The following is a 26,889-nucleotide window of genomic DNA, read 5'->3' on the forward strand; positions in this document are numbered from 1 at the left end:
TTGGCTGCTCCCCCAGCTGCATACCTTCCCCCACCCCTGCCCCCCACTGCCAGCATGAGGCAAGCAATGCTGGCCCTGGGAGAAGCCACAGAGGCTGGGGGAATGATAGAAAAGGGGCTTTCACCCAGCTCCCTTTCTCCCAGCTCCCACTCATTCGCCCCAGCCCCTGCGGTTGCTCCTAGGGCTGCCAGCTCTGCCTGCTTTGCCCTGCCAAGGGGGACGCCAGGGGAGCAGCTGGATGAGCTGCAGCTTCTCCTGGGGCTGCTGACTCAAGCTAGGGCTTGTCTGGCTGCTCCCCAAGCTGCTCCCACTGGCACTGCCTAGTGCCTGCCTGTACAGTCTATGGCAAAATCTCCAGATCTCTCTGAAATGGTTCAGAGGCTTCCAATTTGATTCAGAGAGATTAATGGGTCTCCCAATTCAATTTGGATTTGGAGATTTGGTGGCCAAATCTCCTCCGAATTGAGTCGGCTACCAATTCTTCTCACAGCCCTAGTATTTTTCTAGTGGTACCACTCTCTGAACTTTCCCAAATACCCCTTTCAACAACAGCTGTGAATAAAAACCCTCAAGTTTGAAAGTTTTACTTAAGTTGCCTTGAAGCATTGCTAATAACTTACTGAGGACATGATATTTTTGCTTTTCCTGACAGCCTCAGCTTTATTTGTCTAATTTCCTAAGATAATGTACAACGTAGAAGTCTTTCAGGTAACATTGATTGATAGCCACCAATATATTTTAAAATTTAAAGTAGTTCTTAAACATTTGCATTGACCAAATATTTTTAAAGCAGTGTTACTGTTACAGTGTCTCTGACAACATCACAAATTGGAAAGGGAAGTTCTGGCTGTCTTCAGTCATGAAACTATTATACTGTTATTCTATGAAGATTCATCTTTGAATCCAGTTACCACATCTGGTTCTACTGATTTGTTTTATAAAGTAGCCCAGAAAATGCTTTTTCAGCCGAAGTTGCCACCTGACCCCATGGAGAGCTTCACTTGGCTTAAGTCTGGGACGAGGTCGAAAGGCAGGAAGTCAGCTGGGGTCATAGGATCCCAGCAAGATAAGCATCCACTTTTCTCTTGAAGGTGTTCAATGTAGGTGCTTGAACCACCTCCGATGGCAGGCTATTCCACACCTTGGGGGCTTGGACAATAAAGAAATATGATTTGTGAAGAGAGCTAAAGAATTGCCAAGCCTATGAAACAAAAGGAAAGAGAAACCAGGAGCAGCCCTCAAACAACTGAAAAAAGAGACAATAGTTGACATCTCTGGAGTGAAGAACAATGAGCCATTATGTCAATTGACTCCTTCAGCTGCCTAAATAGTAATGGAACAGCTGCTGCACTGTGAGCAGAAATCAAAATAGGGTGCTTCCGTCCCAGTCAGAAAATCAGCTTCCCCTCCTAATATCCCAGTTTTGGGGCCCTGATTCTGGAGATAAAGGTTTGTGTTGTGTGCAAGAAAATATGGTAGTTTGGCTGCTAGAAAAATTGGGATCTGCAGCCTGAGGCTTTGTGTGTCATGGAAGGTCATATCTAACTTTCTGTAAAATCAATAGCAGGTTAAACTCCAAGGCTAAGTACAGACAATTATAAAGCCCGATGCTGAATTGATTCAGTCTTCTCAGGTTAATCTGAGGTGCATAGATTGAACCAATAAGCAAGTGAACAGACATTCTGGAAATGCAGCCACATGCCTGCAGTGGCCCAGGCCAGAGGTGCTAGAGCATGTCTCCCTGCTGGCTAGAGCAGACAACTGGGCCAAGGCTAGCCTGCCCACCCTGGGAGGGAGTGGGTTTGCAAGGGAGGTGCAAATCATCCTGGGATGCTGGGGGAACTGTGAGTTAACTTGAATCTGGAGGGCGTCTAGGACAGAAATTCAATAAGCTGATTTAACATAAACCAGTTAAGTCTGATACTACATCCATCCAGGTTTATCTTAAACCGGTTTGGGCCATTTTGAAATTGGTTTATGTTTACTGAATTTCTGTTGTATCACTGATTTGAAGAGGTTTCCAATCACTTATAGCAGATTATGAGTCATTTCTGTCCCTAGTCCAAGTGTTAACTGCGTCTTTGTCAGAAAGATAGATACTAAAAGAAGCTCGGACAAAAGACACTCATGTAATGAAAGGATTAGGCATGCCTTCCAGTATCTGGCATGCCTTCAGTATCTGCCCTTTGGGCAGGGGGCTGGACTCGATGATCTCCCGAGGTCTCTTCCAGCCCTAATGTCTATGAAATCTATGAAATCCTTCCCTATATCCAGCCTAAAATGGTCTTGCAGTAGTTTATAACGGTTCAACCTTGTCATCCCTTGGGGCGCTCTGGTGAACAAACGTTCCCCCAGGTCCTGGTGGTCACCCCCGATAAACTTATAGGTGGCCATCAGATCACCCCTGAGCCTGCGCTTTTCCAGGCTAAAGAGCCCCATGGCTCTCAGCCTATCATCATAAGGTCTGTTTTCCTGACCTCTGATCATGCGCGTGGTTCTTCTCTGGACTCTCTCAAGCTTTTCCACATCCTTTTTGAATTGTGGGGCCCAAAACTGGATGCAGGACTCCAGCTGCAGCCTCACCAAGGCCAGAGTACAAGGAGAGAATGACATCCTGGGATTTGCTTGAGAAGCATTTATGGACGCAAGCCAGCATTTTGGTCACTTTACTAGCTGCAGCATTGCATTGAAGGCTCATGTTCATCTTGTGGTCAATGATGACCCCCAAGTCTCTTTCCTCCATAGTGCTAGGCACTGTAGCAGTGCCAAGCCTATAAGGATGCTGCAGGTTTTTCCTCCCAAGGTGGAGAACCTTGCATTTTTCGGTGTTAAACACCATTTTCTGAGCCTGTCCAGTTCAGCCTGGATTGCTCTCCTGTCTTCAGGTGTGCTTTGTCCCAAAGTTTGGTGTCATTGGCGAACTTGGCCAGTCTGCTTCTGACTCGAATGTCGACATCATTAATAAAGATGTTGAACAACATGGGTCCAAGGACAGAGCCTTGGGGGACCCCACTGGTCACAGGGTACCGTGATGAGTGACTTCCATCTATTACTACCCTCTAGGTCTGACCACAGAGCCAATTTTCCAGCCAGTGGATCGTGGTGGACCCATGGCCACAATTGGCCAGTTTTGCCAAGAGGTGATCATGTGAATCCAGACTGAAGGCTTTTTTGAAGCCAAGATATCAATCTCTTCTCCCTTGTCTAGGTCACCTGGTCATAAAAGGAAGTGAGATTGGTCAAGCAAGACCTACCCACAACAAACCCATGCTGACTATCCTTCAGGATGTTGGTGCCAGCCAGTCCATTAAGGATGGCCTCTTTAATAAACTTTTCTAAGACATTCCCCAGGATAGAGGTCAGGCTGATGGGCCTATAGTTTGCCAGATCCACTTTTCTCCCTTTATTGAAGATAGGCACCACATTGGCCTTCTTCCAGTCTTTGGACACTACACCAGAGTGCCAGGAGTTCTCAAAGATCCATGCCAGAGGCTGGGTTATGATGCCCACCAGCTCCTTGAGCACCCTGGGATGTAGATTGTCAGGGCCAGCTGACTTGAAGGTATCCAGCCTCTCAAGGTATTCCTTCACGAGGTCAGCATTGATGAAGGGCAGGGGATCTCCCTCACCCAGACCTCCCTGTCTGGGCATGGGCGTCCCATGGGACTGATGAAAGACTGACACAAAGTACCTATTTAATAGGTTGTTTTTTTCAGGATTCTACCCATAGTGACTGCCTACATCTTGGTCTCTTCAGACCTTAGCCTCCTGATCCACCTGCTCCTGAGCCCTGATTCACTTAGTGTCCTTGCTTCCCTGACCTTGTCTGTTCCTGATCCTCTGGATTATGGCCCTCGTCAAACCCTAAATTCTTGTGTCCTGCTTTTACCCCTGACACCTGTATTTAGCAACATTATCATAGTTAATTTTTGCTTGTTCAATTATGGCTTTTGCTTTTTTTTATTAAATTTAGAAAATTACAAATTACAAAGCTAAATTACAGATGGTTATTTTATCCTGTAAGCTGTAAAATGGAAAATGTATACAAGAAAGGGGCATGCAAACTAGTTAAGGCAGAGTTAAGTATGATAAATACAGATGCTTGTTTTAAAAGTTATGTCCATAATTTATTTAATTCCATTTCACTTCTTGTCCATACTATAGTTCTTTTGCTAAGCTGGTCATTTTTCTTCTCTTTTCTCTTCTACTATTGTTGATTTATATTTGAAAGGGATTTGTACTTCTAATGGTAGTGCCTGATCCTACTAGGTGTAAAACTTACTATTATTGCAGTTCTACTGAAGGATAGGACATGAAAGACTTTTGGTATAACAAGAACTACAGAGCAGAAGGCTTCTTCATGTGAGAAATGACCACAGCATACATGAACAGCAGCAGGGAGAGTCAGAGTTAGACAAGAAGTAGAGACTTTTCAGGAAAGTAAGAACTGTGCTCAGTAATGATTGTCTTCATAAATGGGTCTATTGGGATGAAAAACATTTATTGGCTATAGTCATAATGACCCTAAACATTTAGTATTGTTCAACTTATATATGTAGTCTTTGTGATGCTGTGATGGTTGGTAGCTATTCTGAAGTGTTGCTATGGTGGTTTGGGATGATGAAAGAGCTTTAAAAAATAGTTATTACTTGATACCATAACTTTTTATGAACCCATGACATTTTCATGGTTATGAGCCTAGCTCATATTTAATCCTAAGTATGTTCCAGATATTCTTTTGTGCCTATTCTTGCATCATTACCAGCAGTCACAATACTATGAAAGACAGTTAAATAGTGTTTTTAAATAGTGTTAACAGGATTGTTTTGTCACTTAATGGAGGAAGGAAAGATGGGCATCCTTATGTTGACTTCAGTTGGCTTTGAAATCAGGTGAATAGTGTCCTCTTCTGCAGAAGGAGGCTAAGCACAGTATGGTGAAGACTTATCATAAAACCCAAAGTTCAAAGTATTTTTACTTGCACCATTATTACGATGGTAAATCACTCCCTTATATAATTTAGATCTTAAAATCTGCCTGATACCTTTGAGATGATGGTCTCTTGAGTAATATGCTGTTGAAAACCAATGCCAATATCTTTTTTTTTTTTTTTTTTTTTTTTTTTTTACATATGATGCTGCTCTTAATACCTCGCAAGACTCTAGAGGTAAATATTCTGTTCTAATTAGTACTGATAAAGTCTTAGTTACAGTACTCTAGCCAATTTTTGGCTATCACAATACAGGAAAGATTGGACAAGAGTCCAGGGGGGAGTAATTCAGTGAGGAGGTCTAACAAATATGACTCTTTAGGAAAAGTTGAAGGAACTGGATGTCTTTAGCCTAGAAAAAACACGACTGAGGAAGACAAAAGCAAGGGAACCATAGATGGGGTGTCTGAATGATGACCTCTGAGGACCCTGCACAGTGGCAGCAGCAGGACCAGTCACTGAGATGTGGGGAACCCATGTGGTGGCAGTATACAGGAAGTCTGTGGAGTGGTGGCAATGGCAGTAGCCCCTGGTGTGGGGAGAAGCAGCACCATGGTGGAAACAGCAGCAGCTGAGGCCTTTTAGGTCTCTGGTAAGGGTCTTCTGCAAGTTTCATGACACTGGCATCCTCCTCTCTCTCTTCCCCCTGCCCATCATGCCAAAATTTCCAGTTATACTTCTGGACAAAAAAAAGTCTTTAGAGAAGCAATAGATTCTTATGAAAAGGATGGTAATCAGATGCACCAAAGCCAGCACTATAAGCAGTTCCCTTAAATTTTCAGCAAAGGGGGATTTATGTCAGATGATAGGGAAATCCTCTCTGACTAAAGACATTTTAAATGGTGGAACAGGCTTACTTAGAGTGCATAGTATCCATATCACTGGAAGTTTTTCAACTAAGTAATAAAAACTTCTGTCAAGGATATCCTGGGTATACTTGATCATGTCTTCAAGCAACAGTAAGGACTAGATCTTTTAGTCCCTTCCAGTCTTATGTACATTTCTATTATTTCTCTCGATGAATATTTGAGCATAGGGTAGGAATATTCACTAACAGATTCAGAATTGGAAAGCTGTTAAAAGGACTTTCTACGTCTTTGGAATGAAGCAAAGATGATTGTCATGAATCACAGAGTACTGGGTGGACACAGCAAACCTTACAGTTTATCCCACAGGTCTGTCACACTTATATTTCAACTGATAGCATAGTGCTGCAGTGAAAAAACAAGGAAGAGAGCCATAAGTGAAGACAAGAGGTGTACAAGAAATATAGGGAGGGGGATAAAAAGAGAAAATGAAAATTTAAGGCAGTTCATAATACAATAATCTTTTATCTGTAGTGTTCATTCATAGCTTTGTTTAGATACAAATGATGATGGACTGAAATCTTAAAAATGACTAAGTCCTTCAGCACAGCTTTAAATTATACCTTGCTTCTCAGCTGCACTAAATCCAAATGTAATGCATAGGTAGCTTCTGTTTTTCTTCATCTCACTGACATCAGGGAAGTACTGTAAGGAGACAGTGGGCACATCTGCATGAGACACTATGGCACAGTAGCAATGAGCTACTGCGCTGTAGCTCATTACTTCTGTGCAGTAGTGTTGCCAGGCACTAGCCATGATGTGAAGCTCAGTAGCTTCAAGGAAGAAACCATGCAGCAAAGGAACTGCACAGTAACACCATGCAGTGGTGGTGCGCATAAGCAAGTACTAACTGTGCAGTAACAACTGTGTAGTCCGCCGCTTATGTAGACGCAGCCCCTGACAATGAAACAATATCGCAAGAAGTTGTAACCCCTTCCATTGATATTGGTGAAATAGCAATTTTAAAGTATTGCTATTGATTTATATTTCTAATTCCAAGTTTTCAGTGTGTTTAACTTAAAAAACAAAACAAAACAAAAAAAACACAACAAAATCCCCACCAGCTATATTTCACTTTTAGGCCAACTCTATTTCTCTGTATGTATGTTTAACACTGATAAGTGCAAGGTGTTGCACATGGGGAGGAAGAACCGGCACCACACTTACAGGTTGGGGAACTCTCCTCTTGCCAGCACGGAGACGGAAAAGGATCTTGGAGTCGTCATTGACTCCACGATGAACATGGGCCGGCAGTGTGGGGAGGCAGTCAAGAAGGCCAATCGTACCCTATCATGCATCCACAGATGCATCTCGAGCAGGTCCAGGGAGGTGATCCTCCCCCTCTATGCGGCACTGGTCAGGCCGCAGCTGGAGTACTGCGTCCAGTTCTGGGCGCCACACTTCAAGAGGGACGTGGACAATATGGAAAGAGTTCAGAGGAGGGCCACTCGTATGATCAGGGGTCAGCAGGGCAGGCCTTATGAGGATAGGCTACGGGACCTGAACCTGTTTAGCCTCCACAAGAGAAGGCTAAGGGGGGACCTTGTGGCCTGCTACAAACTGGTCAGGGGGGATCAGCAGGTATTGGGGGAGTCCCTGTTCCCCCGTGCGCTGCCAGGAGTGACCAGGAATAACGGTCACAAACTGGCGGAGGGTAAGTTTAGATTAGATATTAGGAGGCGCTACTTCACAGTCAGGGTGGCTAGGGCCTGGAACCAGCTTCCAGGGGAAGTGGTGCAGGCTCCTAGCCTGGGGATTTTTAAAAGGAAGTTAGATGAGCACCTTGCCGGGGTCATCTGACCCCGGTGCTCTTTCCTGCTAAGGCAGGGGGTCGGACTAGATGATCTACCTAGGTCCCTTCCGACTCTAGCTACTATGAAACTATGAAACTATGACAAAAATAATCTCCATTCTTCCAATGATGTTTGGCATTCTGAATTCAAAAAGGCATTGCTATTCAATGATAACAAGGATGATTTTTTTTTTTTGCTGTTCTATACATTTGTATATTTTCAAAACCATATGGACTTGTTTCATCAGTGTCCTAGACAGTGCAGTAAAATAGATATATTAACAAGAGAGAATATACATGTTTCATAGCAGAGATTTTGAAGTGAAAGTACATTTTTAAAGCTGAGAGATTCAGGAATATAGTTCTACAATAGCAGAGAATTTTGAATGAACAGTGGTCAGATCATATTTTTAAAAAAAAAAGGGAGAGAGAGGAGGCCAGGCTAGACAGATAGTAGTGTGCAATGGAGATGAGTGAGCCCCTTGCTCTACACACATCTAATAGAATAGCTGTAAATCAAACAACTTTGCAAGGTGGTCAGCTGTAAATAGTAACACCTTGTATGTTAATGTGTACATTGTGAGGTAGGGTATTATTATAAAACAATTTTTTAAAAATAAGGAACTAGGAAAGAGGGGTTAAATTATTCTCCTGTGTTCTTTTAGGACTGTGAAGGGTCCATCCCAAGGCCAATCTCTACGTCAGCCTGCCTACCTGTCCTGGGCAGTCTGCCCACCTACCTGGCCTTGTTGTAATGAAAATAAATAGATAATTAGGGCGAGAGGCTGCCCTCTTAATGCCCTAATACCCAGGGCATACTACACTACTCCAACCTCCCCTTTATAGTGTCCCAAACCTCACAGGTGTTATACTGCTATCTGTCACTTCTGCACATTTGTAGATGTGCCCCTTTGGCATGAGGGCTCAGCCCAAGTTGTGTGCCCCTTTCTCCAGACACTAATGAGGCCTCCAAACCTCCTGTTATAGCCTCATCCTGGTCCTCCAGCGTAAACAGAAACACATGCGTAAGCAGCCAAGCTAGGTACAAAAAGCGTAAGCTGCTAGGCTATAACTTAAACATTATAAATGACAACAACACTATGCCCCTTTAAGGGGACAAACTGCCACCTTAGGGCAGCATGTCCCTAGCCTTAAGTACCTGGGAGGTTTCTGGAGTCTTGCTGTCTTTGGGCAGTAAAGCAGGCAGAACCAGGTCACTGCCTCAGGCAGGAGCTCCTTCCCTGGCAGTTGCCAGAGACAGAGTGTCCCTACTAGCTCCAGCCCTGGGCTTATATGCCCCAAAGCCCCATCTCCTTCTGGTCATGTGATGCCTGCAGGTGCTGCCCAATTACCCCAGCAGCCCACAGCTGCGGAGCTCTGTTTAGCCTGCAGAGCTCCCTGGCCAGGCTGTTCCAACCTTAATGGAGCAGGCATATCTTAGTGCCCTGCTACAAGGACATATATGACAAACTCATGAACAAAACCAGGTTTCCTGAGTCCCATGGTAGTGCCTTAATCACAAGACAATCATTCCTCCAGTATATAAGAAAGAAATAGGGCAAGCTGGATATTTTCAAAATAATTTTTAAAAATATGCAATTATGTAGTCTTTTTCCTTACTTCATAAGGCTTAGAGCCATATGTGTTGGGTCATAGATAACTAACTGCAGAGACCATGGAGAAGGGTGTTGCATGGTAACAATGTTGCTGACGACTTGGCGGACAAGGGGGTGGCTTAAAGGCAGTGGCATGTAGACATGCTTAGAGAGAGAGAGAGGATGGGAAACATTTAAGCTCAAGGATCACACGAGGATTAAAAATTGTATAGGCTCATGTGGACATCAAATATGAAGAGGGAAAAAATGATATTTTCCTTGGGGAAGTTTGCCTTCCATTCTCAATGAATTTTCTTTTTCTCTCTCTCTCCCCCCCACCCCCGACCTTTCATTTTGTTCCTTGAGGCACTTACTGTAACTACAACACACTTTGGATACATACAGACAGAGCTGATCTTAGGGGTGGGCAGCATGGGCAACCATCCATGGCGTCAGGGGACACCAAACATACGCAAGTACACACGTGTGAGTAGCTTAGATTCATAGCACCCTGGTCTGGCCAATCCCCACCCCAGGCAGGAGGAGTGGTGCCCAGCTCAGCCCATCCCTCTCCCCTGCCTCCAGGCATTGCTCAGGAGGAATCGGGATGGGCATGTCAGGCAGGATAGCATCTGCTCCAGTCCGTCTGCCTTGCTTCTGCCAACAGGAGCAGTGCCTGTTGTACTGCCTGCCTGGTACACCATGCTGCTTCACTTCCCCCCACCAGACTGCCTCTGTCTGCCTGTCCTAGCCATGCCTACCACTGCAGTTCCTGGCACCAGTGAATGTGTGCACACATGGGACCTGATCTATGATCACGCAGCTTAGTGAGCCACATGATTATAGTTTGGGTCGAAGGAATGAACATCTGTGCCAGTGTTCACAGTGCAGCCTGTGGCTGGAAAAGCCCAGCCACTTGCACCAGCCCTAGGCCTATGCTTTTTTTCCTGCTGACCCTCCCTTCTTAACTGGGCTATATTTTGGCTCTCTGACTGCACCCCCTGGATCCTGCCACCCCTCTACAGACACATTAGACCCCCCTGGTGCTGCCAACCCAACTCCCTTGCAGCCTTGCTAACCCTCTGATCTTGCCTGCTCCTCCCCCTGCCCCTGACTTACTTAGATAAGGCTCCTGGCACCTGCAGATATCTGCACAATCAGGACAATCATGCTGCTTAAAGTAAGTCTTGTGACTTTAGATTGCATTCTAGGAACATCTGCACATAGTCTTTAAGCTGGAGCCATGCACTAGTCTATGTCCTAATAGTTACTTATGTATTCATTCGATTTGTATGCTGCCCTCCTTGAGAAGGCTCAGGGTGGCTTAGAATAAAAGAGAAAATAATCTACATGCTATGAAAAAAATGAACTCCCCAAACAACACCCCAGAACACTAAAACAACACCCACCTCACCTCATCCACTTCTACTTCCTAGGCTATCATGCAGGAGAACAAACCCTCTGGCTCATCCTAACCAAAATGCATAACCTCCCTTCACTATGAAGTAGCAAAAGCTTCTTCTCATCCATGCCCCTGCCTCTTATCCCAGCAACTCCTCTTCACAAAGGAACCCACAAATGCTTCCCCTTCCTCCAACAAACACAACTTTCAATTCAAAAGATCACCCAGAACAGGAAAATAAGGAAAGCCCCACTAAAGGGGAACACCAAAGGATGATCTTAAAAATTGCCTTTCAGTGGTACCATTAGCTTAAATCTGCCCATCCTAAGAAGGCTTGCTGACCCTATAGGAGCTATAGGCCAGCCAGGTCCTTCTCCTTTAGTCTGGACAGCCAAGATGGTGGCTGAGCTGGCTCTTCTCCCCTTCCCTAGGTTGTCAGTCCAGAGAGAGAAAGGCAGTGTATCAATGGAAGCAGTCTTCAGCCCATGGAAGCCTGTCAGCTGCATAGGGGCTGTAGGCTGGCCAGATCCTTCTCTCCCAGTCCAGGCAGCCAAGGTGGTGCCTGGATGGGACCCTAGATGAAGACTCTTTAGAAGTGCTGAATGATATTATCATTGTTAAAGTTTTATAGCTAAAATTTAATGGTGGAAGTAAGACCATATAGATGTGCTGGACAACAGGTGGTGGTAAAGCATGTGGAAACAAAAATTTGAATCTTGTGAGTGCAAATGAAAGTTCTAGTTAGAAAAGGGAAGCACATAAACGCTGTTATGGTCAAGTAATAGCTAGAAAGTGCTGAATGTATGCGTCTTCTGAAACGAATGCTTCTTTAAAGTGTTTCAAGTGAAGCATCAAAATTGCTATTCCGTTTTACAAGTCTGGACAAGAGGATACCACTTTACCAAGTGGATCATTTAGTGTAGTGGGTGTTTTAGTACAAGCTGGATGAAACTATGCTAAAAGGAGAGATTCTTTTTTAACAGCGAAGGTAATTAAACATTGAATATGTTTCTCCTTGAGTGTTTAAGACATGGCCTTTGTAATGTCATCTGCAGCTGAAAAGTTAGGAGCTCAATGCAGAAATGTCTGGGTAAGGTACTACAACCTATGTTTTTATGGATTTAAAATGAATCACAGTGCTTCATTCTAATGCTCTAATGGCATTAGAATCCATGAAACTATTCATACTAAGTCTTGATACCTGTAAATATAACTAACCATGCTTTTAGGAAGGAAAAAGACTGTTGATTTATTTTAAAAAATTAAAAGTAAGTAAATAAAAAGAAAAAGTGTATTCTGTGTACCTTAATTAAAACTCTTTTGGAAACTGGTGACTAAGTCAAGCTTGGTCCATTGACTGACTTGAATGAAATTACTTCAGGGATAAATTTGGCCATGTGACTCCAATTTATGGCAATGAATCAGCGTAAGTGTGACTATGTGCATGCTGCATGTAGTATATACATGTTCTGCTTCGCAAGCAGGGTTATTTGACCCCCTTTTTCATGTTTTCTTTTCTGGGACTTACTCTTCATGATACAGCCATTATCCTTGTCATGTTTTTATTATTTACCTTGATGTCAAAACAAGGTAAAACTTAACATCAATGTTAAGGATACTTTTGTTTTTTCACTCTCAAATTACAAAGCACCACTTTCTGGTGGGATCTGGCTCACCAACTGATTAGATTCTGCCCAGAGCACCAGCACCCTCCAGTTGGTTGGATCCAGCCCCTGGCTGCCTTTGCAGCATAGGGATGAGCCCAACCCATTCTCACCAAGGGTATCCTGCACCTGTTGGCATGCACAGCTTTCTGGCAGGGCTGCTCCTGGTGCAGCTGCAGCTGCTCAGGTACTGCTCAGCTTCCCCTGCCTCCAGCAGCTCCTCCTCCTCCTGTCCCTGCTCCGCCACTCCAGGCTGGGGGGAAGCTGCAGCCAGGTGGCTCCTGCTCCAGGGCGTGGGGCTCCAACTCCAGCTCCTGGCTGCCTTCTCCCTCCTCCCAACCACCTGACATGATGAGCAGACACCTGTCTGAGTGGGTAGAAGAACTGGAGTTGCAGTCCCATGCAGTGGGGCAGCAGCCCCCCCATACCTGGAGCAGCATATTGCTACCAGGAAGAGGAGCTACTGGAGCTGGGGGAGAGCTGAGCATCAAGCGGGTGGCTGCAGCCACACCAAGAGCAGCCCTGCCAAGAAACCATGTTTACTGGCCAGGGCAGAGGCGGGTGTACCATGCAGGTGGGTGCATGGTATGGGCTGCCCCGGGCAGGAGTGGGCAGGTCTTGGCACCATGCAGAGCACTGTGGGGGCAGCCACGGGCTGGGTTGGGGATGTGGACTGCACCTGCACCACTGGGATGAGCTCTGCTGCCTGTACCCTGACCAGCGCCAAAGACCTAGTGTGCAGGAAATCCCTCCCCCCCAACATATCCAAGCACAAACCTCACACCTACCATCACTCCCACTGCCACACACAATATATTTGAGCAAGACTTTATTTTGAGCTATTATGCTATCCTCTTTATATACAGTAAAACAAACAAACAAACAAACAAACATACAAATAACCAAAATATAAATCAGGACAAAAAACATTTTTTAAGTAAAATTAAAATATTTTATACTGGATGTTTGACTTTTAGTATATGGGATTTTTATCTATTATATGTTAAAATGGTATCTTCTAAAAGATTTTACGTGTTCAGCCCTTGACAGGTCACCAAAACTCATTAAGCACCCACAAGCTGAAATAACTACCTACCTGTGCCTTACATCTAGGAAGCTTGTTCTGGGAGTCTGGTCACTTTAAAAAAACAGAACAAACAAACAAAAACATAGTCATAAAGGTTTTGTTGTGCTGATCTACCAAGTACTGATTCTGCAAACACTTACACCTGCAAGGAACTTTACTCGCTGAGTGGGCCCATGGAGTTTACTCAAATATTTAAGTGCCTGCAGTCAGGTTAAGTCATCTAACTGAACATGTAGTCAAGAGGAAAAAAAATCCTGAAGTAAACTAAATACATTTAACATTTTAAATAATTTGTGCTATTAGATTTCATTAGAGAATTGAGGCCTAATGGAAAAGAATTTTTTTAAAAAGGAAATAAAACAAATCTCTATTTATGTATAATATCAACCTGGTAGGAAAACCTTCCTTTCCCAGTTATTGAAATTTACCAGTTCAAGCCAGTTAAACAGTTTTTCCATGAGATTTTAAATCCCTGTTTGTTTATGTAATCTCTTCAACCATCATAGTCATTGCATAAAAAATGTTTTTGTGGTAGAAACTTAGGGCCTTGTCACACGTTCACTTGCAGCAGCTGCAATTAATTGGAATGTAGTGACCTCTGAATGGTAGTATGTGTTATGAAATAACCCTTACCTGAAAGCAAACAGTAATGCCACAAGGACACTTAATATGCACTAAACTGCTTGAACCAGTGTCTGTTGTACGTTAATTGCACTTGGTGTTGCATTGAGCATGTGACACCACCTCTAGGCCATCCAATTTCAGTGCAAGTACCATTGAAAGTGCAAAACAAAATACCCTGCCTTTTTTCATAAGTGGTATAAAAATTATTTTCTCACATGTGTACCACAAAGATCTGTATGGCCTTCATTTCCTCTTCTACCATTAGTATACCCATAGAAACCTTACTGCTACTATTCTGAGTTTTCAAACATACAAACCCCACCAAGTCTTTGCAGAATGAGGTATACTCACACCAAGAATATATGGCCTCATGTGGCCTCTCAAACATTTCCCTTGGTGAATGTCTAAAAACAAGTATTGCTTTTATTTTTATTCAGGATGCATGAGCCCAACATGACAAAAAGGGTGCTTGGTTCTCCCACACAGTAGTTGGTTCAAGTTGGGCAAATCCATAATCATAAGTGTATTGGTAAATCAGCATGAATTGATCCCAAAAGCTTGCAGGAAAAGACAGTTTTCTTATGATTTCCCAGTTGGTCTAATAAAAGGTATCATTCTGGAACCAAGAGTTCTAGTTTTTTGTATGTCTTCTTGGTAAATTATCAGCATTCACAAAGTTTTCTTCCTCCCAATGCACAGAGAGATTGCTGCTATTCTCAAGTGTCTTTCATTCTGATCAGGGCAGAAATATACAAAAGTAAAGTTAAAGTCCTCTGTCAGCTTTTTCTGAGCATGCTGGGGTAGAAGAGGAAGCACCTGGCATCCCTGTGGCTAAGTGTCATAGATAAGTAAAACCTAAAAGAACTCTAGAGAGGAAATTGTCAGTCAAGACTAGTGCTAAAATTTTGATAGCTGGACCCTTTTGATTCTCTCTTACCAGACATGGAGATGAATCTTGCAGATATCTCATTGCTTTTTTGTGGGAATGCTGGCACTGAGACATACTTATTATGGGACCAAGGGGAGGAGAGAGATTGCATCAGTGAATAGTGTGTTTGTAGTCTTTGGAAGATGATGAGAACTCTAGAAAATAATATTGACTCTGTGAAATCCTACTGACAAGTATCCTATAGAAAGAAGAGGATCAGCATGAGAGCCAAAAGCTCTCGATCCAAGTCCAATTCTTCCCCAGCAATCAATATGACAAAAATGCACACAACCAGGCAGCCCCTCTCAATGACATCTCATGAAAGACATTAAAGGAAAAAGTCTTCTGAGCTGCTTCCCCTGCTTTACTTCAGATCACTGCAAGTACATTTTTCATCCTCTGGTGACCCAGAAACAAGCCCATGTCATCTCTTTTAAGTTACAGGTTTTAAGCTTTATTCTGGTAGGTCTTTAGTTTTCTATTAGGGTGTCATTTTCAATCTATTAGTGGTGCTGTGGCTGTCGGTGAATCCACCTTTTGCTCTGAATAGCAACCCGCATCACGTAGGACAGTGTTACTCACTCTAAGCTGTACAAAACATTAGCTTTTACACTGCTTCACCTCTTTCAGTCTATTGTCTGTAACACACAGTTTAAGGGGCACTTACCTTCAGGGTGTCCTATGTCAAACTCTGCCTGAACTCTTGAAGAAGATTGTCCCAGCAAGGACACCTTACCAGAAACTACCATCAATTTTGTCGCAATCGGGACACCGTACTTGTAGTCTGGGTTTATCCCCAGCAGAGGGATTCAGGATTCAAAAATCAGTTTGGGAGCCTGGGAAATTCCAGCCCCGGGATTGGCTGGATGGGCTCCCTACCCCCGGTGGTAGTAGAAGGAGGCGTGAAGAGAGGTGGGAAGAGCCTGCAGCATAGTCCCACCCCACATGTGCATGCTGAAGCCATCATGAGTAGCCAGAGACCAGTGCAGTGCCTGAGGGTCGAGCAGGAGCAAGCTGCCCCCTAGAACGAGCCCTCAGACTTATTTGAGAGCTTTAGTTAAAAACCCCATGGCTATTTTGAAAAACAGGGAGGGCATAATACATGTGATGTTGAGGCAATGCTGGAGCATTCTAATTAGACCATGGAGCAGACTCGATTAATTGGGTATGCTCCAGTGCATTCTAATTCGAACATGAATGAGCACATCTATAGGCAGCCCAAATGAACAAAATAATCTTGAAGTAGTATTAGGGTTAAGTTGCATAGCAAAAACAAGGAAATAAAAGGTAAAAAAGAATTACAGCTGAAAATTATGGGATTGCTTTGACAATATAGTGAGAAAAATATTACTAGGGTATTTAAGTGATTAATATTTCATTCACAATTTTAACATTTTAATTGCTAATTTAAAATTAAAACATGCATCAAAATGACCTCTTGTTGAGTTTCTGCTGGAAAGAAATATTAGAACAAATAGAAAGAACAAGCTACAAAAAAGAATTATTTTATTTATTTGAAGCAACATCTAAGGTATAATGGAAGACTTATTTTACAAAACTAGAGTGATGAATGTTTGTCTTCAATCACTAAACTTTCAGTACTGAGCAATTGATCCAAATCCATGTAACTTTACTTGAAGACATGATATAGGAGTGATTTAGCTATATTAATGTTGCTAGTAAGCAGTTTATTCTTTTTTCAGGGTAGATTTAAAAATAGCAATGGGGAATGGCATTTTGACATAGAGAAAGGGTTTTAAAAATAAAGCTCCATCTGAAAAATATAGAAATTTCAGTTAAAATCTTATCACCATATGGGAATAGCATTTAAAAACATGTTTCGGTGTTGGTGATTCAGTATATGGCAGCGTTCCCTGTGAGTCAGTATCAAACTTCTGTCTTAATATGGCTCCAGCAGGCTCCCTGCTGTTGGAGATGCCATCTTTCATTTAAAAAGTAAAATGGGACCTGGCCATTTGTGTTCGTTAAAGTATGCTGTACTTTTAGGAGTAGGGCTAATTCTAATACAGGTCAATATATTCTGCAGACTTAATTAAATTCCCTGTGATTTCAACTGTGCATGGCATTTTTTCACCTTTTATCCTAATCTTTAGAACTGGCCTACAGTTGAAGGAAGATGCCACATGGCATATCAAAGGTGGCAGTATTTCAGCTAAAGGACTTATATGTATACATGTAATATATTATATATGTGCATACTGCATACAAAATATGAGCAAGGCAACAGTAGTTTTTGGAGTGATATCTATTCCAACCATGCAGGTGGTCCAATAAAAAAGCTTTCAGATGCAAGATATTCTTCAGCCAAATGCCAGGTAAAATGCAGCCAACATGCAAGGGGCAAAACACAGCTAAAACACCAGATGCTTGTGTGCTGACTACGAAGAGATGAGACACCACAAAAAGCAGAAATTTTCTATTCCCCTGATTGCTGTAGAGCTGACCTCTCTGACTGTTCTTCTTGTCAATGAAATGGAGATGGGGTGTGGGGGGTGAGTGTGCTGGAAGCAGAGCCAGATGACCTTACATGCAAGAAAGATTCCTATGCACACCCCATTCCCCATATGACAGAGAGGAATATCTTAGACTTTTCCTTCCAATAACCCACAGCACTACGCTGTATTGAAAAATGCTAATAGGATGAACATTTTGTTTCATGCATGTATTCCAGATAGATTCTCTGGCTACGTCCAGACAAGCACGGACATGCAGTATCTGGTGCCGCAAATGAATCTGTGGCACCGCACACACCGCAGCGCAGGGTTTTTTTCTGACCCCAGATCTCCTGGGATAAAAACCCCATGCCTTAAAAAGCAGAGTGGCGCACATGACAGCAGTGCACCCTGCCCAAAACCAGAGCCTGGCCTGTTGGAGCCACAGTCTGGCTGCCAACCAGGCTTCCAGCTGCAGGAGCACTATGGCTGCATTTCCCCAAGACCCCCAGAACCCCACATAACGTGAGAGAACCTGCTGTGCAGCAGACGGCATGTGGCCTGGGTGTCCCCTGAGGGCAAGTAGCAGTGGCACAAGGTCCCTGGGGAAATGTATCTGCGTTCATGTGGACATGACCTCTAGGGCTTCATAGATATAACTGAAAGGGTAGAACTGTTGGGGCTTGCCTACAGTTAGGAGATGTTGCTATGGCACCGTGCTTGAGTATTTCTTTTTAGAAGTACTACTTCTAAAAGTACTACTTTTTAGAAGTACTCAAGCACAGTGCAATAATCATCCATACTGTGCCATGTGCGCAGCACATGGTTAGATTGTGCCACCATGGCACCGTAGCAGCACGCTAAAATGGGGAGCGCACTGCTACAGCAACGTACCTGCTGATCACATATAGACCCACATGATTGCTGTGTCGCCATAGGGCGATGTGTAAACTGTTTAGTCCCTTACTGTTTAATCAAATCTTGGGTTAACCTATTTTTAAATTTCTTATACAATTTTCACTGAAGGTTAATTTGCAGCATTTACTGCTAACTTGGCTCTTGTGAAATAAAAATTCGATGACACATTCATGCAATGCTTGAACTTGCAATATTTTGGTAAATTTGTGGGTGATTATGATCTGGTATCTCTCAAGCACACCAGTCTTGAAAATAAGCAGAAATAGTGATTCCTTTTTTATTTTTCTTTGCAGAGTCACAGTGTACGCTCTGTGGTGAGCCTGAAGGTGAGTGTGTTTCCATATTCTTAATCATTTTCAAAGGTGATAGTTCTAAGTCTTGAGTCAAGTGATCTGTTTAAACTGTTAGTACATTTTTATGGGTGAGAGTAGATTGAGAATGGTATTAGAAATGATGTTAACCAAAGAAAAACATACTTTTCTGTGTTAGATGCCAAAAATGAATTGAATTAAACCAAGCAAAGCACAGTACATGCTCCAGGCAGAAGGAAATGGTCTTAAAGGACAAATTTATCATTACAGTAAAAATGGAAATCTTTGCTTTTTATTCCTTCTAGTGTATGTTTGCTAGCTTAGTTTGGGATAAAAACAGTAGGACAAGGCACTTGAGGACATCACCTTGCAGGGGGTTGGGGGGAGGATCAAAGAATATATACATGAACATTTTTTAACCTGTAAAGGGTCATGTTTCCATATGTGGAATAACCTACAGAATACAAAGAATGGGTCAGTTTTTTTAACAGGTGAAGTGAATAAATACTGCTTCTGAGATGAGGATAATTAAGCAATAACAAAGATAAAGTAGGCTGTTGCCTACAAAAGCTTATGAAGTTTTGAATGAGTCGTTATCTGACAAAGTAGGCCGTAGCCTACAAAAACTTGTTCCCCCTTGATGCAGTGTCCTGCCTTCTACCTAACTTTAGACTAACACAGCTAACTATCCTGTACTTACAGAAAGTAGTCCAAGATTGTGTCCATAGAGGAGCCAACTGCATCCTTTATAATAGACCTGGCATCTTGACTATTTGCTAGATGCTTAGTTTACATACCCAGCATGATTTTTTGACAACAAATGAAGATGTTAACAATTTTGGATGGAAGGTGGGGGATGCTATCAGTGGTATTCATAGAGCTAGTTAGCCCTTGTAGTTTGAAAAGAGGCAGAAGCCAGGGTTGGGTGGTTTCTTGGATACTAACTCATTCAGAAATGCATAAGCTTTCATAGGCAACAATCTACTCCATCAGATGATATTCATCAGTGATATTCAGGAATTATAAAGATATCTGCCATGTCATTGACTTGGGATCTTTGCAACGAATGATACAAGTTTATAGGGACTTTTTTACATGAATTGAATTCTTGATAGATAATTGTCTGAGAAGTTTGTTTTGAGGTTTTGTTTTGCTTTTATCTCTTGACTAGTTAATGCTTTTGCACTGTACTTTATTTGATAGTAGATAAAATTTTAGGGGCATACAAATATACATCTGAAGGGGCAAAACAGACATCATAAGATCCATGGCCTAAGATAGCAAGCTGGTTTTGGGATATGGTTTTACTGTCCACTTGTATATTGGATTAATATTGTCTATTTAACAAGGTAATCTGATTTTACAACATTTTCATTTCTATAACCCCCCTAATGAATAAATTAAAAGAAAACCTTTTTTCCTTTAAAGGGAATTGCCAGAGGGCAGAAAAAAACCTGTCCAAACTTAATGACAAGTATATGTAATACAGAGAACCCTAGTGTCAAAAGGTAATCATATGCTTTATTCCCACTAGTTTATGGGTAAGGTTCTTGAGATAGGAAAAAAGAATCCAGTTGTTCAAATGCCAACATGTCTAAATTGCTGTCAATTTTATTAAACTCATTTTTCAAAAATGTAATTTCTGAACCATGACTATCCTATCCTTATACCTTTTTTATTTTGTTTTACATCGAGATTATGAAATGTTACTTACATCCTTTTAGATAGAGGTTATGCAGTACTACTTAAGTCTTAGATCCAAATTCTCTAAGATGGTAAACCCAGTATTACACACTGCAGCACCACTGCCTCTCAGACTTTGGGCTATCCTGTCTCCACCCACTATAAACATCACTCTTCTTCCAAAGCCACTGAAACAATCCTGGATTCTTGATCACTTTTCTTCTACAATAGAGCAACATTGGAAAAATGTGTGTCAGGTTCTTCTCCAGAGCTCATCTAAAAAGCAAGTCTTCAAGATGAATTAGTAAAGACATTTGCTGCTTATCTATTTGAGGGGGGAGGAGTGGGGGTGGAATGGCTGCCTTTTTTTCATATGGGTAGAACATTTTATTGCAGGTGAGATGTCTGCTCGTAAATTGGATCATCTCTAAACTTTAGCATGAATCATCAGATTAGATACTTCATGTCTCAGTCATTTATTACATGATTTGCTTGTATTGCCTCCTGGTAAGTGTGCGTGTGTTTGTCCTCCTGTATCCAGTCTGCAAAGGATGTTAATAATTTCACTCTGTTTAAGTCTTTTATGTTTAACACAAGCTGTAAAGGCCTAGGGATTTTAGACAGTCTGGAAGTCATCATTTTCTCCCAGTTATTAGCCATGTTGGCAGTTACCATATGTGTAGGAATTCCACCTTGGCATGATTGTGGAGTGCTTTATATTGGCAGGGAAGGGTAAGAGCAGTAGAGAGACCTACCAATGTAATACAGGCACCCACACCTCATTGCTACAGCTATACCTGTCTGTATCTATTTTCTAGAACTTGAGAAAACACTGAGAGTATCCAGGGCCTATTTTGCCACAAAAACCCTAGGGCCTAGGATATCTAAATTCTTTATGCATGTATATTGTGGCCTCAAGAAATTGCTAGGTGACTAAATTTGGCCTACTGCTCAGAACTGATGTAGAAAACCCTCCTAGATGCCTAGCTCCACACAAGCTCAGTTGGGATTCAATTTTATCTTGGAAACTCATAAATTCTGCATAATTCCCAGATCTTTTAGACTGAGAAAAAACACTGAATTCTCTGTTGGACATTGAGGTCAGGCAGGTCATGCAGGTGGTGGGATAAAGAGGAAGACCCAGTAACCTAACAACTAGGGCACTTTTTCCAGAAAATCAGAGATCCGGGTTAGAAACACTTCTTAGCCAGAGTGGATTTGAACTCACATCTCCCACTTCCCCATGCAGTGTCTTAATTCCTTGCATTCTTTTCTGCTTGATACTTGCTCATACCTTGCAGGGGTGGAGTGGAAATCATATTGACACAGCCTCTATCTCTCCTTGGGGTGGGAGAGAGAAGGGCCAGATATTCAAGAGTAGCATCTGCAGCCAGATTTTTCCATTACTTTTTACATTTATAATTCCTTAGTACTGTTACAAACTCCAGCAGGTCATAAAGCTTTCACTTCCATTCAGAGCTTTTAACTTTTAGTATTGTATCATTACGTTGTTCCTGGGTACTTTTGTCAAGGAACATTCTGGTTTAAAAAGTTAGCAGTGTACGGTATTGACAGAGCAAATGTTCAATGAACTAAAAACTGACAGATCTCAAAAGTAGTTGTCAGTGAGGAATTATCACTGAATGAGGGTGTTCATAGGAACTAAATATAATGCAAATGTGTGGACATCATTATGATGACTTAATTACTAATTCAGTTGTTAGAACAGGGTTTAATGAGCTTGGAGTTAATAAGATACTCAGTCACATATTGAACTTTGAGGTGAAAACAAAATATTGAATAGCTGCTCATTAACTTCATATCATCCATTCTGTACTGAGGATGCCTGAATGCAGCAGTGATCCTGTGGGTAAAAAAATAAAGTAGATACTATGCAATTAAAGGCTGCCATAAGACATTAGCACAACGTAGGTGACCTAAAATTACATAGTCATCGTTCATTTTGGCATTTCCTAATCTTTAAGTGGTTTATTTTTGGAATTTTTAATAATCTTTCAGTGCAGTTTTATTGTGTATCATTATTTGTAAATGTATCATAAATATACATTTGTCAACAGCTTTGGGTATAGACTTGACAATTAAGATCTTAAAATATTTTTTTCCAAAGAGTTACTTCATTTAGATGTTCATTTTGTAGCCAGAGGTTTCACAACCACATTCTTGTTTTATGCTTTTGCCTGTAGGTCAGTTGTGAGCACAACCTGGCAAGGGACAGAAATTACACATAAACTGGTAAAAGTGATCAAAAACCAGTTCAAATGTGTAACACAACATGGCTAAAGGCAAACATTCAAAAAGCCTGAGCCTGCAGTGATTCACTCTTTGCAGGTTAATCTAAACTGTGCAGCTTAACCTAATTAATAATTAGACAGACATTAATCTGTTAAACCAGCAAATGCATGCACATGTCTGCACTGCCTCAATCCAGAAGCCAGGGGGCGCTAGAGCATGCCTGCCAGTCACTACCAAAGGGCAGGGAAGAATGATGCCCTCCAGGGCTCTCATTCCTCAGTCTTCCCACCTTGCAGTCTAGTCCAGCAGGTCTTAGCTCTGGGCTCACAGGTATGGGTTTTGCCTCCCCCCACCCTACTCTGGACAAATGTGGAATTACCCCTTCCTGGCTGCAGGCAAGCTGGACAGAGGGAGGAATTAACTCTGTCTCTTCCTGGCTGCAGAAAAGCCATGCAGTTGCAGCTCGGGCCTGCAAAACCCAGCTGTGGTCCATAAGGTTTGCCAGTAGGGGGCGGGGGGAGGAGATGGAGGGAGGAATTGGCCTCAGAGGCCATGGCCATGGCCATCTGGCCATGCCCCATCCTGGCTTCAGTTAGAGAACAGAGAGGAAGGGCCAGCCGTGCTGTGCAGCAGAGAGCCCTGCACAACCAATAGAGCATGCCGGGATGCTGGGGGTCTCTGATTTAACTTAAACCAGCAAAGGGTCTGGGACAGACATTGTATAAACCAATTTGAGCCAAAACAGTTAGGTCTGATACTACATTCAATCAGGCACTGAGTACCTGTTCTGTTACAGGTTTAAACCAGTTTCTGATCACTTAAACTGGTTTATGTGTAATGTCTGTCCCTAGCCCAGAAGTTCAGTGCACATAAACCACTTTCAAAATGACCAAAATTAGTTTAAGATAAACCTGGATGGATCAGGATATCAGACTTAACTGATTTAGGTTAAATTGGTTTATTGAACTTCTGTCCCAGATCCCTTCCAGATTCAAGTTAACTCACAGTCCCCCCCAGCATGCCAGGACTATTTGCACCTCCCCCACAAACAAACCCCACCTGCAGAGTGGGCAGACTAGCCTTGGCCAAAGTTGTCTGCTCCAGTTGAGCAAGGGAGACATGCTCTAGAGCCCTCCCCACTCCCCCGCGACCCAGCTTCTGGCCTAGGCCACTTCAGGCATGTGGCTGCATTTGAGGACTCAAAAATGAATGTCTGTTCAATCTATGCAGCTTAGACTTATCTGCCAAGATTGAACTCATTGAGCCTTGGGCTTTTTGATGGTTTGTACTTAGCCCCTGAGCTTTTTCTTGCAAACATATTTCCTGCTTGTGGGTGTCAGGCAGAAACCTGTATGTTGAAGTACTGATAGTTTCTTTTCACCCTGAGTTACAGGTTATTTTTGTGGTACAAAAAACCTGGGGATATTGGCCAGGGGTGGAGGTTCCACACAAACCAGTTTAAATCATCAGAAACTGGTTTAAACTTGTAACAGAACAGAAGCTCAGTGCATATAAACCAGTTTCAAAATGGCTCAAACTGGTTTAAGATAAACCTGGTTGAATGTAATATCAGACTTAACTGATTTGGGTCAAACCAGTTTATGAAACTTCTATCCCCTTCCTGGTTCAAGATAAATCACAGTCCCCCAGCATTACAGCATGGTTTCCAGCCCTGGGCTGGGCTGTTCTGTCTGCTCCAGCAGAGGAGGGTTGTGGGGGAGGAGGGAGGCCTCTCCACTCCCCTCCCTCAGGCCACCCTGGCTGGGGTGTGGGGCCAGGAAGGGGTGTTAAACCTCGCTTCCCCCAAGTACAAAGCTGCTCTGCTGCAAAATTTACTGGCTGCAACTGTGGACTACAAATCCCAGGGGCACCTGGAAGCAGGAAAAGAAAGTGATGAGCAACCCTAGAGAGTCCTGCTGCTGTGATTCTGGACTGCAAATCCCAGAGACCTTGCAGACAGCAGGAAGATGAAGCAAACACACAGCCCATGCTGGATACATGCCAGAAAGGTGTACTCTAGTGCCCCCTGGCTTCTGACCTGAGCCACTGCAGGCATGTGGCTGCATTTCCTGAATCAAAAGTAAATGTGTGTCCAGGTGTTTCTCAGTTTAATCTCTGCAGCTTAAACTAACCTGCAAAGTCTAAATCAACTGAGCCTTCAGGCTTTTTCACTGTCTATACTTAGCCATTATGCGTATGAGAAGAGCGGATAGTTTCAATGCTTCTGAAGAAAGTACAGCTGCTTCAAATGAATTTTTCCAATAGTCTAGAGATATTCACATAGGAGTTCTTTACATGACAATGGAATGTGGAGAGCCACATGTGATGTCTCAACTTAATGTTGCATCAGAGATGAATTATACTTAACATACAACTATTTCTTACCTACTTTTACTCAGAATTTGATGCAGATATTTTGAAATGACAAATACCTTTTCTTTAACCCTATCCTTTGGTACTTTGGCAGCACTCACCCCAAGCACATGTTCAGGCTATCTTGCCAGCTACAGCTAAAAGGGAAGAATCTTCCCATATTCACCAATGTTATGGTATAGTGGGTTCTAGCATGCTGTAACATGTATATCCATGTTAGTGAAAGGATTGAATGAAGCCCATAATTTACAAATGTAATTGAAAAGTGCTCGTTGCTGTTATGTCTTTCAGATACTTATCTACTTAAATGGTACTGGTATTATTTCATTTTAGTGAGTCTAAGGAATACATAATCATTTATCTATTTAAATAGTAATTTGTATTCCAGAGATCATGCTTTTAAGAAGGTTTTGTGACTGACCATCCCATAGTTCCTCTCCCTGAATGAGTTTTTATTCAGTAAGTGGACACATTTGGTTCCAAAACTATTGGCTAATAGGTTGATGATAAATAAACAACATTAGACAATTGTAAATGTTGTTGGAGGGACAAAAAAATGAAAGGTATCCCAGTTGGAAAAAATACAAATGATTGTTTCAGGTTACAGAAATGATTGTTTCAGGTTACAGAGCACACATCACAAAAAGGGATCTTTATTTAAGCTTCACTTTTTAAAATTTTACACTGAAAGTCAATGCAGACTTGCCATGATTTTTTTTAACTTTGTGACCATATGGTGTATAACAAAAAAATGAGGGCAATTGGTAGAGAGTGAGGAATGAAGAAATGCTAGAACGTATATGTTCTGAGTGTAAATGGGAGTGAATGAACTAAAAGGGTGTTGATGGACTTGAGAGGGTCCAGAGGAGGGCCACTCGTATAGCTAGGGGCTTTCAGGACAAGCCTTATGAGGAGAAACTGAGGGACCTGGACCTCTTTAGCCTCTGCAAGAGAAGACTGAGAGGTGATCTCGTGGCTGCCTACAAATTCATTAGGGAAATGCAGCAAGGAATCAGAGATGCTCTGTTCACCAGGGCATCTGTTGGGGTAAAAAGGAACAATGGTCACAAACTGACACAGTAGATTTAGGCTAGATATCAGGAAAAACTTCTTCGCGGTAAGGATGGCCAAAATTTGGAATGGGCTTCCAAGGGAGGTTGTGCTCTCCCTTACCTTGGGGGTCTTCAACAGAAGGCTGGATAGGCTTCTGGCTGGGGTCATGAGACCCCAGTACTCTTTCCTGCCTACACAGGGGTTCAGACTCGATGATCTGTTGAGGTCTCTTCCAACCCTAGCATCTATGCATCTAAATCCTGACCACATTAATGTCAATGGAAGTTTTGCCATTTGAGAAGAAAATGCAATGTTGTATCTGCCATTATGCAGCCCCTGATGCTAATATCTTTTTGTATAGTGCCAGTTGACATTTCACGATTCATCTGGAAAAATTCTGTGATGAACCTGCACTTGTGTCTTATGTAAATGGGGGTATGTAGAGTTTTCCTGGTGCCTATGAAACTTGTCAAGTATGAGAACTGTTATACAAAAATCAAGAGAAATTGTAGGGTTTTTTGTGGAGTTCCCTACATTTTGGTTATTTGCATCTAGCGTATTTACATCTATGTCATTTAGATTGTGCAGTGACATCCTGAACTGCTTGTAGCGACCATGTGGCAAGTGTCCATGTCATTCAAAAGCACTTTCCTATGATATTAATTTTTGGTACAACTTCCTAGGCCTAACAGATCTCAACACAATGGACAACAACTTGAAACTATTCTTTCATGTTACTATATTTTAAGTAAACTATTAAGGTTCAGTAAAACAACCTGAGCTTCGCAGTGGCTAGTTCAACAACCTTATGGCTAGGGACAGACATTCAAAAAGCCCAAGCCTGAATTAATTCAACCTTTGCAGGTTATTTTAACCTGGCTAGGCTGAACTGGTTTC

General features: G+C 42.4%; 1 protein-coding gene across 1 annotated transcript in view; it reads left to right on the top strand.

The window, feature by feature from the left end:
* The window catches only part of DLGAP2 (DLG associated protein 2), an 803,365-nt gene that overhangs the window by 365,250 nt on the left and 411,226 nt on the right, over positions 1 to 26,889 (top strand). The window contains exon 4 of the mRNA XM_090033149.1: positions 18,613 to 18,645. Coding sequence (XP_089889275.1) covers positions 18,613 to 18,645 — 33 coding nt within the window. The remainder of the gene's footprint in view (positions 1 to 18,612; positions 18,646 to 26,889) is intronic.

The sequence above is a fragment of the Crocodylus siamensis genome, chromosome 1, assembly GCF_052110815.1.
Source record: "Crocodylus siamensis isolate JL-2025a chromosome 1, ASM5211081v1, whole genome shotgun sequence".
NCBI classification, from domain to species: Eukaryota; Metazoa; Chordata; order Crocodylia; family Crocodylidae; genus Crocodylus; species Crocodylus siamensis.